This window comes from Delphinapterus leucas, chromosome 5 (assembly GCF_059928025.1).
Source record: "Delphinapterus leucas isolate spDelLeu-1000000601 "Yukka" chromosome 5, BTC_Dleu_Yukka2, whole genome shotgun sequence".
Classification (NCBI taxonomy): Eukaryota; Metazoa; Chordata; class Mammalia; order Artiodactyla; family Monodontidae; genus Delphinapterus; species Delphinapterus leucas.
Window position 1 is genome coordinate 93,112,144 of NC_143133.1, and position 14,811 is coordinate 93,126,954.

The 14,811-nt window shown below is 36.4% G+C and overlaps 1 protein-coding gene across 10 annotated transcripts in view; it reads left to right on the top strand.

Moving 5' to 3' along the window:
- Positions 1–14,811, top strand: part of BMP2K (BMP2 inducible kinase) — a 126,296-nt gene that overhangs the window by 93,045 nt on the left and 18,440 nt on the right. For all 10 annotated transcript variants that reach the window (XR_016393338.1, XM_022599485.3, XM_022599486.3 and 7 more), the window contains 4 exons: positions 2,781–2,965; positions 4,387–4,485; positions 5,289–5,473; positions 7,928–8,085. Coding sequence is in view for 9 of the 10 variants with exons in the window: in XM_022599485.3 (XP_022455193.1) it covers positions 2,781–2,965; positions 4,387–4,485; positions 5,289–5,473; positions 7,928–8,085 (627 nt within the window). In the remaining variant the exon portion in view is untranslated. The remainder of the gene's footprint in view (positions 1–2,780; positions 2,966–4,386; positions 4,486–5,288; positions 5,474–7,927; positions 8,086–14,811) is intronic.

Sequence of the window (14,811 nt, forward strand, 5' to 3'; positions counted from 1 at the left end):
TTTCATGTAGGATTGTAGTGATGTTTTTTGGGAGTTCTCCGGTGCTCTGTGGGCTTGGCTTGAGAAACAAGGAGCTCTATTCAGCTTGATAACACTAAAGAGAAGTCACAGTTTGTGAGGTGAGAGGTGAGTTCCATGAGTTATTGCATGATGCTCATTGGCTTGTGATTGGGCTTCACCTGCAGCTGAAAGTGTTCTCCAGTTAGACATCAGGGCCTTAAAAGATGAATGTATAGCTGAGGAGCTGAACTTTTTAATACTCTTCCAACTGGAAATAAATACACTTAAAAGGCTAATCGCGGTTATGTCTGTGTGGCGGAATTATGGTTTTAATTTTCTTCCTGTACTTTTATAAACATTTTCAAGAATAATTAAAGTGAACATGCCATTTTTTTGTAATTGGAAGAATTAGAAATAGTTATAAAACGATTTTTGTAGAGGTGTTGAATTTAAGGCCTGTGGAGTGTTTTTTTCTTTTTTTTTTAACATTTTTATTGGAGTATAATTGCTTTACAATGGTGTGTTAGTTTCTGCTTTATAACAAAGTGAATCAGTTATACATATACATATATCCCCATATCTCCTCCCTCTTGCATCTCCCTCCCTCCCACCCTCCCTATCCCACCCCTCTAGGTGGTCACAAAGCACCGAGCTGATCTCCCTGTGCTATGCGACTGCTTCCCACTAGCCATCTATTTCACATTTGGTGGTGTATATATGTCCATATATACACTACCACTCTCTCACTTTGTCCCAGCTTACCCTTCCCTCTCCCCATATCCTCAAGTCCATTCTCTAGTAGGTCTGCGTCATTATTCCCATCTTGCCCCTAGGTTCTTCATGACCATTTTTTTTTTTTTTTAGATTCCATATGTATGTGTTAGCATATGGTATTTTTTTTCCCTTTCTGACTTACTTCACTCTGTATGACACCTCACTACAAATAACTCAATTTCCTGTCTTTTTATGGCTGAGTAATATTCCATTGTATATATGTGCCACATCTTCTTTATCCATTCATCTGTTGATGGACACTTAGGTTGCTTCCATGTCCTGGCTATTGTAAATAGAGCTGCAATGAACATTGTGGTACATGACTCTTTTTGAATTATGGTTTTCTCAGGGTGTATGCCCAGTAGTGGGATTGCTGGGTCGTATGGTAGTTCTATTTTTAGTTTTTTAAGGAACTTCCATACTGTTCTCCACAGTGGCTATATCAATTTACATCCCCACCAACAGTGTATGAAGGTTCCCTTTTCTCCACACCCTCTCCAGCATTTATTGTTTGTAGGTCTGATGATGACCATTCTGACTGGTGTGAGGTGATATCTCGTATTGTAGTTTTGATTTGCATTTCTCTAATGATTAATGATGTTGAGCATTCTTTCATGTGTTTATTGGCAATCTGTATATCTTCTTTGGAGAAATGTCCATTTAGGTCTTCTGCCCGTTTTTGGATTGGGTTGTTGGTTTTTTTGATATTGAACTGCATGATCTGCTTGTAAATTTTGGAGATTAATCCTTTGTCAGTTGCTTCATTTGCAAATATTTTCTCCCATTCTGAGGGTTGTCTTTTCTTCTTGTTTATGGTTTCCTTTGCTGTGCAAAAGCTTTTAAGTTTCATTAGGTCCATTTGTTTATTTTTGTTTTTATTTCCATTTCTCTAGGAGGTGGGTCAAAAGGATCTTGCTGTGATTTATGTCGTAGAGTGTCCTGCCTATGTTTTCCTCTAAGAGTTTGATAGTTTCTGGCCTTACATTTAGGTCTTGAATCCATTTTGAGTTTATTTTTGTGTATGGTGTTAGGGAGTGTTCTAATTTCATTCTTTTACATGTAGCTGTCCAGTTTTCCCAGCACCACTTACTGAAGAGACTGTCTTTTCTGCATTGTATATTCTTAAGGCCTGTGGAGGTTTGAAGACATTAACATTGATGAAAAAGAATCCTTCTCTCTCTCTTCTTGCACTCTCCGTCCTTTTCTCCCCTTAGGGTTAAAGAGTCATATTTGAATTTATGGTAACTTGTTGGAAGAGAATATAGAAATTATAGTATATTGAATTTCCTCTTTTTGAAGTTGTCTGTCTCATCCTTTTTCGGTTATTTCAAAAGTTTATTCATAGGATTTTCCTATGGTAAAATTTATAAAGCTTATAAAAAAATGCCTATTTAGGAGACAGTGTTAGTAGATTCACTACAGCAGCATTTATTGAACATCTGTTATGGAAAAAGTTCTTTGGGGCACTAAAAGAAATAATAAATAAGTCTTCACCCCATCCTTCAGTTAGGAAATAACCATGTAAACAATTAATATGTGCAAGGCAAAAAGAAACTTTATAAACTGAGCGGAAGCACTAAAGGAAGGAAGAAGGAAGAGAGATTTGAGATAAACTTTAAAGGTAAGAAGAGTTGCAGTGGGTGGAAAGTGGCATCTTAGAGAATCATGTCAGCAAAGATGCAGACTCATGATGGTGCATGATACAGTTGAGAAATGTGGAACATTTCAAATTGGCATGGTTGGTGTGTTCATGGAGAGATGAAGTGTGAAAGATTAAGTGTTTCTAAGGTGTTGACTTGTTCACAAGTGGTAACTGACAAAATTAACTTTCATGGGTACTTTTATTATAGTAAGTAATCCCTTTAGACTATACGCACATGGAAGTTTCTGTAAGGTGAGGATATGAATGCCTTGGTTAATGATTATTGGAATGCGTGTTTTGAAATGCAGCCATTTTATTGATGTCATGAGTATGTTAATGTAAGTTTTCCGGAAACCTCCTTTAGGAGCGCTGAGACCTGGAAATGGCCCTGAGATTTCACTGGGTCAGGGGCCCACTCAGCAGCCTCCACAGCAGCATCGAGTACTTCAGCAGTTACAGCAGGGAGACTGGAGGTTGCAGCAGCTTCATCTGCAGCAGCGTCCTCCTCCACAGCAGCAGCAGCTACTTCAGGACGCTTATATGCAGCAGGTGATTCTTTCCTTACTTGAGGTACAGAGGTACTGTTGTGGAATTCATGCCGCTCTTGAATAGCAGTGAATTCCCTTTTGTATCATGGGTACTTTGAACTGTAGATTGGAGTAAACATTTTGCTCAGTTTCCTGATTATTAAAAGAATATGTAGTTTGGACTTCTGTAGTGGTGCAGTGGTTAAAAATCAGCCTGCCAATGCAGGGGACATGGGTTCGAGTCCTGGTCCGGGAAGATCCCACATGCCAGGGAGCAACTAAGCCCGTGTGCCACAACTACTGAGCCCACATGCCACAGCTACTGAAGCCTGCATGCCTAGAGCTTACGCTCCGCAACAAGAGAAGCCACTGCAATGAGAAGCCTGAGCACCACAACGAAGAGTAGCCCCCACTCAACGCAGCTAGAGAAAGCCTGCTCACAGCAGTGAAGACCCAGCGCAGCCAAAAATAAAAATAAATAAATAAATAAATTACAAAAAAGAATATATATTTTATTTGCATTCTGTGAGATACTCAAGATACTCCTGTTGTAATAGGTTGTATCGTGGCTTTATGAAGCAAACGAGGTTCACCCAGTCATTTGGCATTGCAAATAGGTACTGCAATTTATGATGAATATTATCTTTTTCAGGTTACATTTTGAGTTCATATATATAGACTAATAATGTTATTGTTGGAAAGGTGATATTAAGACTTTCAGAAGTAATATTGTCTTGGGTTTTTGTTCTTATTTTTTCTTTTTTTGCCTTTGTTGGGTGTGTGTGTGTGTGTGTGTATGTGTATGTGTGTAGGGTTGGCATTTACAGTTGGAAGGGACATAGAAAAACATGACCTTAAGTTCTAGCCTGTCCTTTGCCTCATCAGAACCTGCGCATCTCTAGTTAGCACTAAACTATTTTAAATTTAATGGCTGTCATCATCATCCTTCCATCATTTCCTGTACTATTTTTGAGCCAATTATATGCATGCTACTTCTCATGGGTGTACCCCGTCCTCTGGTCTTGACTGATAGACCCAGAGTGGAGGATAGTTAAATAGGGGTGCCATTGGATGGCCAGAAGATATCATTGAAGGGGAGACAGAGGATCTTGGGAATTTACTGTAATGGTTCCTGGACACAAGTCACTTCAGGGGTCTTCATCAGCTGGTAAATGTGTTTAGGTTTAGGTTTCTTCCAGACATCCTTAAACTGTGCTGGAGATGGTTTTAGTTGAATCTGTTATGTTTCATTGATAATTTTGAAACCAATTCCAATAAGCTGATTTAAGTTATAGTCACTTACTGACTATAGGTATCTTACATTAGTGTTTGGACTATTGAGTACCCAAGTCATTGTTATGGTAAGATCAATACCTAAAAAAAAAAGGTTCTCGCACAAAAAAGGCATGAGTAATACTGATGAGTTTGTTTTTCCAATTGTAGTATCAACATGCAGTGCAACAGCAACAGATACTTCAACAACAGTTTTTAATGCATTCAGTATATCAGCCGCAACCTTCTGCATCACAGTATCCTACAATGGTAAGCGTTATGTAATTTCTAGAGATTTCTCTCTGAGTATACATTCCAGTGTTGGAATTCACAGTACGAATTGTTGAACGTGGATCTGGCACATCTTATCTGATAGTATAAGGAGATGATTGGTTACCCAGGATCTCTTGTCATATGTCTCTCTCATTTGGCAAATGTCTGCTGAAGAAAAGAAAGGAAAAGAAACCCAAAGGAAAGTTGCATTTGCTTCAGAGAATAGCTTGACCTGTTTTTACAGCAACTGCTATACCAAGTGACTTTAAACTACCGTATCATTTTTTATTAAACTATTTAAAGGAGAATTTTTGAATCCTGCCAGGTGACGCTAACTTTCCAGTTCCTTTTTTTTTTTTTTAATTGAGGTATAATTGACATACGATTATATTCGTTTACCTGAAACTGTCTACCTGAGGTAACGTAATAATTCGATATTTGGATATATTACAAAATGATCACCACAGTAAGTCCAGTTAAACAACTTCTTAAACAGATTTATTTCTGTTTTGGTTTTTTGGCCGCCAGGCATGTGGGATCTTAGTTCCCCCAGGGATAGAACCCGCTCTCCCTGCCCTGGAAGGCAAAGTCTTAACCACTGGACCACCAGGGGAGTCCTTTAGATTTATTTCATCTTGTAGTTTTCTAGTAGCGAGCCGCTCCTTCAGATAAAAATTGTTTTTCAGGTTTCTGATTTTGTTGCCAGTGTGAAAAGGAAGGAGTATAGTAAATAGGTGCAATGCTGACAGTGCTTTAGTGACCTCGAGCATTGTTTTATATAACGGCATTTTTTGTTTCAGATGCAGCAGTATCAGCAGGCTTTCTTGCAGCAGCAAATGCTAGCTCAACATCAGCAGCCTCAACAACAGGCATCACCAGAATATCTCACTTCCCCTCAAGAGTTCTCACCAGCCTTAGTGTCCTACACTTCATCACTTCCAGCTCAGGTTGGAACCATAATGGACTCCTCTTATAGTGCCAATAGGCAAGTATTTTTCCATTGAATACAAAGGAAATTATTGTGGCAGTGGGTGTTATCATGGAGTAGAGTCACTAAGTGGCTCCTGAATTAATTTAGAGCCCATCTTAGAGTTCCCTTTGTTCTCTTACTAGTCCTCTCTCCTGACCCCTTTGCATCTCCATCCTTCTTTCCATTTCCATCAGTTAATTCTGCTAACTGCTATTTGCAGATAAGGCTTAGCAACATCCAGCAGCGTTTAAGGCTAAGAAAATTATTAGCTTATATGTTAAGACATTCTTTGTTTGACAAACTTAGTAGTTTAAAACGATGATAAACATTTATTATCTCACATACTTTCTTTGGATCAGGAATTTAGGAGTAGCTTACCTGTATGGTTATGACCAGGGAAGGGTCTCTCATGAGGTTACAGTTAAGATGTTGGCTGGGGCTGCAGTCCACTGAAGGCTTGCCTGGTACTGGTGGATCTGTTTGTAAGGTCACTCACATGGCTTTGGGCAGGAGGCCTCAGCTTTTTGTCACATGGATCTCTCTAAAAGGCTGCTTGAGTATTCTCTTTGGCAAAATCAAAGACTGTTTTGAACAAGGAATTGTTTATTCTGGTTTCTTTCAGAACACGTGGTCCAAAAGAGAGGGCAAGGAGGAACCTTTGATGCCTTTTATGATCTAGTCTCAGGAGTCACACGTTGGCACTTCCACCATATTTCATTTGTTAGAATTGAGTCACTAGATCTAGCCCACATTCAAGGACAGGGGAATTTGGTTCCACCCTTTGAAGGGAGGAGTGTCAAAGAACTTGCAGACATATTTTAACGCGTGTTTGAAGTGTAGGTTAAGGTGACACCCTCCCTTGAGTTACAGTCTACAAAGAAGAATCCATAAATTCATTCCAGGAACAGGAGAAAGATGATTCAGATCGGGAATTCTAAAGTTGTAAAACGATCATTGACAGGCAGGAGGGGCATGACCATTTCTCTTTGAGTTTTAACCTCTCTTATCTGTGTTTCTAGAACTCGGAAAGTCCTTGAAGGTAGTTTTGGAATTAGAGATGGGATTCCTTCATACGGAGGCAGTTGATGCATTCCTAGAGTGGGTTCTAAACTGAATTACATTTATTATTAAGATACCTGAGTTATATTTACTAGAAAGACTATCTACTAGTTGGCCAATTCTAGCTTTCAGTGAGTGTTCAAACGTTCCATTCTTGGCTCAACTATACTGAAGGGGCTTGGGCTAGGGGATTAAATGGGCGACTTTTGCCCTTTCTTCCCTTTCAAGATCTGTGTGGTGGCAATGGAAGTGAGCTCCCAAGGGGAAGGTGAATTTAAGGGGATGAGTCAAGGCTTGCAAAATTGAGATACTTCTTTAGAAGCACGTAGAGATTCTCCCTCCATTACCAGTGTTAGAAGATCTGGATCTGAATTGTTAAATGAACTTGACAACTTTGTTATACTGCCTCGTGCCTATGCTGTATTTCCAGGCTGGGTTGAGGGAGAGGTACCCAGGTATTCTTAGGTTAAGAAGGCTTTAAACTCTCATCTTCTATTAAAAGCCAAGAGGCCTATTGGATAAATTTTATAGAACCAGTAGTCCTAGGCTCCAGACTATAGATTTTTGTTGTTGTTGTTTGTTTGTTTTTGCGGTATGCGGGCCTCTCACTGTTGTGGCCTCTCCCGTTGCGGAGCACAGGCTCCGGACGCGCAGGCTCAGCGGCCATGGCTCACGGGCCCAGCCGCTTCGCGGCATGTGGGATCTTCCCAGACCGGGGCACGAACCTGTGTCCCATGCATCGGCAGGCGGACTCTCAACCACTGCGCCACCAGGGAAGCCCCAGACTATAGATATTTTAAACACCACGAATAATTTATTATATAGAAAATAACCCTCCTCTAGTTTTAGGCAATTCATAAAGCAATTCTAGCAGCTCACCTTTTGTTGGTAGCTATGTAGAGAATGTCTTTGTCAAAAAGAAAATTATTGTGATGTCTCTCAGCATAACCAGGACATAAAATCACCTTATTCAGTAGTGATTTTAGAGTGATACTGTTTGATATGGGAACTGATTTTCACTTTAAGGTTTATTCACTATGATAAATAATAGTTAATATTTAATGAGTGCTTATTTATTTATTTATGTTCTCTCTGCTTTACATGTATTAAATCATTTAATCTTCTCAGTAACCCTATGAGGTAGATACTGCTACTCTTGTTTCACAGATAAGGAAGTTGAGACCTAGAGAAGTTAAGGAACTTGCCCAAGGGTACACAGCTAGTGACCTTTATGGAGGTGATTCAAATCCCATGTGGTCTCCTTTCCAATCCATGCCCTTACTGCCACCTCCATCATAATAAAATGATCTGCTTTTCCAAGTATTTATAAAGTATGAACTAGGAAACTTTAAAATTTTCAATTATAATGTATTTTTTCCCTCCTTTTTCCTCTCTTAATTTTTACTCTAGGTCAGTTGCTGATAAAGAGGCAGTTGCAAATATTACAAACCAGAAGAACATCAGTAACCCACCTGATATGTCAGGGTGGAATCCTTTTGGAGAGGATAATTTCTCCAAGTTAACAGAAGAGGAACTGTTGGACAGAGAATTTGACCTTCTAAGATCAAGTAAGGGACACTTGAAGGCTTATTTTGCTTCACAGTAAAATAACAGCTCTATAATTATTCAGCAAGGCCAAAGACTGTTTTGGGATGGTAAAGAGAAAATTCTTTTTGTGCATTTGAGGGCAAAATTCAGGCCATCTTCTTTTACATATACTATCAAACTATATTGTGTGCTTTAGAAATCAATTGCTTGATAGTAGCTGTTAAACCCAAGATTGCTGATAATATGCTGATTCCGAGCACTTAAATACTGCATATCTTTGAATGTTAATTCAGAAATCTCCAAAAAATGGAAAATTAATGCTCAAATAAAAAGGGAGAGATTAGTATCTTGCCTTACTAATCATTTTGCAGCTCTGTTTTCTTGCACACTCAGGAGAAGATATTGTGGGTCTGAGATGCCCTTTGAAAGTGCCTGAAAGAAAACATGGCTACTACATTATGTTAATGTTTTGTAATGTCCCTTTGATGAGTGGTGACATAAACGGGCTGCCTTGTTGTCCTGGTATGGCAAAAGTGAAATAAATTCTTTTCCATTTTAAATCAGATATCTCAATGTTTTTACTTACAGTCATTGCCTTATCTTAAACTACCTAATATATATGTCAAGTCTCGCTATACATATTTTAGAAGTTATTTTTTGGAAAAGGTATGTATGGAGTATTTTGGGGAGGTTGCAAAACAGTAGCAAAAAGCTCACTCCTGGAGTCTATAGATAATTGTCAGGTTTCTGAGTCTTGGGGGTGTGTGTGTGCACGTGTGTGCCCAGTGTGTTTCCCCATTTTGCATGTGAAAAGAGGGTCTTGATGGTCCCTAGGTATAGTTCCTAGTTTCTATTTTATTTTAGGTAACTGGCCTTATGAGAACATTAATTAGATGAAGTACTTTGTTCCAAATTGGTATATATTTTATATAAAGTTTGTAAATGCCCTGAATTCATGTAAGAATAGTTGTTTGGAATTTAAATTGGTATTTTACATATTGGTTATATGATTATGAAAAATTAAATTGATTAAATGCAGATATAAAAATGAGTTCTGAGCCTTTAATAAAGGTTTGTTGACTTTGGTAAAACCAATCTTACATTTTTTTTTTTATTAAAAAAATTTGTTTTAAACTACAACATTTTTGTTTGGCATTCTTCCTACAATTTATGTTGAGTGGTCCCCAAAGCAAGATATTTAAAAAAGGAAGTAAAATATCTCTTTCCTTTAGGGAGATGATAGGGAGATACAGGGGGTAACCAATCTTTGTAATTTACAGAATTATTTTTAAAGCAAAAGGGAAAATTAAGATATTCATTTTAATGTACTCTGACCAGGATAGTAACTAAGGTTTGCTAAATCAGTGTTTTCTACTCTTTGGGTGAACATTCCCTTCCCCACTGTTTTTAAAAAATAAATCAATTTATGGAATGGGTAAAGTATTCACATTTTTTTTGTGCCTTATAAAAATGTTATTCTAAGCTCCCTAGAATTTGTAGTGACACCCAAGTGTTAGTTACTTTGCATAGGCAAGAATGGCATACCAATATTCATGTATACCTAACTTCATAAAAATTGGATTTAGCATGTAAAACTCTTAACCAGCTATTTGCTTTCAAACGTTAAGGTCTGATTACATGTGTAATTTGTGTATGTGTTTGTATACACATGTGTATGCCAAGAGAGTTCAGACTTCATTGCAGCATTAGATATGGAAAGATACTAAGTTCCAAATGACAGTGCAGGAGGAACTTTATCTGAAGGTCAGACATGGAGCAACTCAGCCATTTGGGAAACTGCCTAGATGGTCCCCGAGCTATTGAAATCACTGTCACAAGGACAGTGTACTGAAATTGGCACATAGCACCAGAAAACGTGAATTCTGATACCTGGCCAAGTCATTTAACTAGGTTTACCTCTGTAAAGTCACTTAACTGCTGTTTCACTTACTCATTTATAAACTGGGTATAATGATGCTTACTTCATAGGGTTGTCAAGAAGATTAAATAATGTCTTTAAAGAGTCTGGGCACTCCATAAATGTCACCTCTGCTTTTCTCACCTTCTGTATAAGTCTTTGGGCTCTGACTCCTGAGGTTATTGCTCTATAACCAGCATTTAAAAATTATATCTAAACTGTCAGGTTTCTCAGCTGGCAATTAAAAAAACCAAATAGAAGGGGCTTTGTGGGCAAACACATCAACAGCAGAAGTGATGTATGACAGAAAGAGATGGAAAAATGTCTGGTTTTCCCTTAATAATTGATAGTTATAGTGATGGGGTTCAAAAAAGCTGAAATGTCTTTAATAAAGTTTATAAAGAACTCAATAAAGTATAGAATATAGTTTAGAAAGATTTCCTCCCAGATTTGACTTTATTGTAATATTGAGTCATCTTAGCACCCGTTTCACTCACAACCAATAAGGTATCTAATATTTGATCTGCTTGATAAGGGTTTAAATTACACCGATGGGCAAAAGACCTCTTCTAGAACCTTAAGAGTTTCAGTAGACTAGCGGTGTAATGAAAATTGATTGTTGGTCATTACTGGTTGGTTCCTCTGTCCCTATCAACTTTTTCCAAAATGAATAAATTATCAATGTGTTTGGAATATCAAATTTATCTTTTTTCTCAGCACAGATATTTATCAACGATTTTTCAAAGTCCTTTCTGAGTTTTTTTATATTTGGCTTATGAAAGCTTTCCAGTGAGAAACTGAATACTTTTATGTATGGTCCTTAAAAATATAGGCATTGCCCATGTAATGATTGTTCAGAATAAAACATTGCCATTTGAGGTTTTAGTTTTTAAATGGTATATGGTTATTTATTTAAAAAAAAAAAGCAAAAAGATGTGCTGTCTAGGAAATATTTTACTTGTGTGTATTTTCCAGAAGGTAATTTAAAAATTATATTTTGAAATACTAAAATTCCAAGATACCAGTAACTGGTGATAAAAAAAACCGGTTTTTTAGTGATCTTTAAGAGAACAGTTGAATCCAGCTGGCAAAGGGATTTAACATATAAAATATAAATCAAATTCTTCTTGCTTTTGCTTTCAGTGTAACAATATTTATGGTTTGGAATTTTTTACCTGTTCCTATTTAAGACTAAAACATTAAATCAAAATTAAGCGTTATTAATAAAGCTAGTCTCAGTATTTTTTACAGTTTAAGCTTGTATTTTTCATGGTCTTTTGTATCAAAGCATCCAGATTAGTATGTAAACTTCAGAAATCTAATTGTCATAATATTTAATACATTAAGCACGAATTAGAATACAGGTGTTTGCATTGGGAAAATTTTTAAGTTGCATTTGTTTGAATAGTTGTGTAGCTCTACATGTTAATTAAAAGTAATACTTGATGGAATATTGTTTTCTTGTTGATAGTGGATTTATTGTTTATTTCTGTTTAAAATTGCATCAAAATAACTAAAAGGAAGAGTAGAAGAAACTAAAGACTGTGGCTGCTTTGCATATTCTACTGAATGTGTTGGGTGTTTTTTTCTGAAGCCACAGTATGAAATAGATATAAACATCTGTATATATAGTTAGTTTGTTGTAAAACATTAACTCTCACCATTTTAAGCTGATTCAGACCTATCACTGTTCCTTTAGGGCAGAATAACAGAACTTTTCAGGTATATTAGAACAGTGTCAGAAGTATCAGATGAAGACTGTACTTTTAAACCTTATTCTTTAACCTTTTGGCTATTCAAGCCATTATCCATATAAGCTGCTGAATTAACTTTTTAGAGTATATTAATTTTCTGATGATAGTATGAAATACAGTTTGATTTTAGGATTTTAAAATCCTGTATTTTTGCCATCTGTATCCATTATAATTCTTGAAAAGATACTGTCTTTATTCAGCACACAATTCTTTTGGGAAGGCAGAAAGAGGTAAGTTTCTTATATTGGACAAATCAAGCTCAAGTTTTGCTCTAATGAAAAGAAAACCAGTTCTTTGAAAATGGACCTTAAATACATTTTAGGGGTGACTATGTTTTTGAAACTCTACATACCATTTTGTTTTTATTTATAAGTAATTGATAATTAAAAAGTTAATATGTATGTTTATCTTTTATTTTGTGCCCTGGGACCCAGATTATCATGTAAACTTTAGAAATCTAAATGTTTTTTTAAAAATCTTCCATGGAAAAATTGATCCTGTGTTTTTTGGAACAGTGAGAGCATGATTCATTTTACAGTGAGTTTATTCTGTTTCCTGTTGTGAAATAATTGGATAAATGAACTTTGTATGGAACAGTATCTTCATATTTTAACTTATGGGGACCCCATATATAAAAAATATTTGTTTACCCCTACATGATAGTATTTGTACTCTTGTCATAACTACATGGTGCTGTTTATACATTTACCATGAATTTACCATAGATAGATGGAGATAATACATCACTGCATGAGGATTCAAAGAACTTTAGTGGTAACTTTGCATTTTTATATGCTGGGAACCATTGGAACAGTAGTGGTTTATAAACCTGGAGAATACGTTAGTATGTAGATTCCCAAGCTTCTACTCAGATAATCTGATTCATTAGGTCTGTGATAGGACCCAGGTTTTATACAGGAGTATAAATACATTTTATACGGGAGTCCTGGCAATTATGATGCAGATGGTTTAGGAAGGAAATCTGGTCCTGATTTTGACCTAAGTACCTATAAACTATATACTTACATGCAAATATATATATATATAAGTATAATTTTATCAGGGCCTGATAAAATTGGTAACCCACAGGTATCCTCTGTGATTCAGTGAATCTTAGGCCCCTCCTTAAAGTTTGATTGTGGCTTCCCACCACAATAAATTAAAGACACCCTTGGTTATATAAGGTGTTCTCCAGCCTTATTTTTTCAGAAAGTTGCTATGAAAGTAACTTCTTTACAAGTGTTGGACAAGAAAATATGAAAAAGCTTTTTTTCATTGTACAATCAGCATTTGTTACTGATTTCCTGAATTAAGTATGCAGTGAACACCTTGAAAAAGAACATCTAAAATAAATTTTCATTGTTATCCATTTCTGTATTGGATTTGAAAATAACCACTTAAGTTTTGGAAATTTTATTTGTGCATAAATCAGTTGTCAGATGTGTTGCCTTAAAATATTAACTAGTGCTTCAAACAAAATCTTAAGTAAAAATTTAAACAACCTAAAATTTCGTGTGGCTATTGCAGAATTAGTTTTAGCCATAAAAGCTCATAATTGTATCATAAAGGTGTTTAAAGGATCAGTTGTCCATAGCAATAATTGAGTATTTTCAGGATATTGTAGACTCTAGGGCCTTGCCTTCTCAAGCTTGTGCTCCCTGGACCAGCAGTATCATGTCATCTGGAAGCCTGTTGAACTGCAGAATTTCAGGATCCATTGCAGAACCATCCAGTCAGAATCTGCATTTTAACAACTCCCAGGTGATTAGAATGCACATTAAATTTGAGAAGCACTGTCCTAGGAGATTGCTGCTTTAACTTGGGGCTTTTTGTTTCACTCTGCAGTTATGAGTCATTTTTAAAGAATTCTAATTCTATTTGGATTCTCCCTCCCCGTCCTGCCATCCCTTCGGACTCAAATGAAACTAGCATAGTTTACCCATAGAATTCCTTAAACATGAAAAGTATAGTCCTGGGAATGTTTAAAATATCTGTAAGGGCGAAATGGGTCCCTAATAGCATATGTTTGATTACCAAGAATCAGAGGATAGGCATTTTATAAAAATCCAGAAGTTCTCAACTGATAAAGTGCCTGCGATGTGCAGAGTTTAAGAGCAGGGAAAAATAATCACTACTAGGGAATTAGGATACATTAAATCTTCTTCAGACATACCAGACCTGCTCCCACCCTCGAGCCTTTGCTCTAGCGCTTCCTCTGCCTGGTGTGTTCTTCCCCAGGTATCTACTCCTGCCCCCTTGGAGTCTTTTCTCACCTGGTACCTGTTAGAATCACTCTGTTTCACTCTGTTTATTACTGCAACCTGTGTCTGCACCCTTAATTCCTTTTACCCTGCTCTACATTTTTCTCTCTAGCTTTAACAGTCTCTATTTCTCATGCTTGTTGCTTATCAGTTGTTTTTCCATGCCAGCATATAAACTCCATGAGGGCAGGAGTCCTCTTTTTGTTTGCTATTGCATGCCCATTGTCTAGAACAGTGCCTGGCACATACTAGATGCTCAACTATTTGTTGAACGAAAAAATGAATTCTGTTGTTAAGACTTAATTTAGTAGAGAAATATCTATATCTTTGCATTTGTATGTATGAGAATGGTTTAACCAAGTAATATGAGAAATGAACAATAACATAAAATGAAGTAACATATAGTGAATTACTTTTTATTGCTATTGAGAAATAGGATTTACCTATTTTATGAATGAATGACCATTTGCAATATTTTTTCCATATGTGCTTTCAGAGAAAGTTTGCCAAATATGTCTCTGTTTAATAATATGGGTTTAACTTCAGATCCAATATGTCACAAGTTAAAGACAACTGGTATTTAAACAAACCAAATTAAGTTATTAGGTTAATTGTATTTAGTGAAATCTAGCACTGGGATTACATTGTTAAACTTGCCTTTGTAGCAACAAATATGTATTAAACTCAGGACTACCCACTAATACTTAAACAGATGAACTTTGAATCTCATATTTTTCAGGAAGGCTTTGTTTAATTTTCACTTTTATTTATACTGTATGCCACTTTTAAATTTAAAGATCGTTTTGTTTTTAT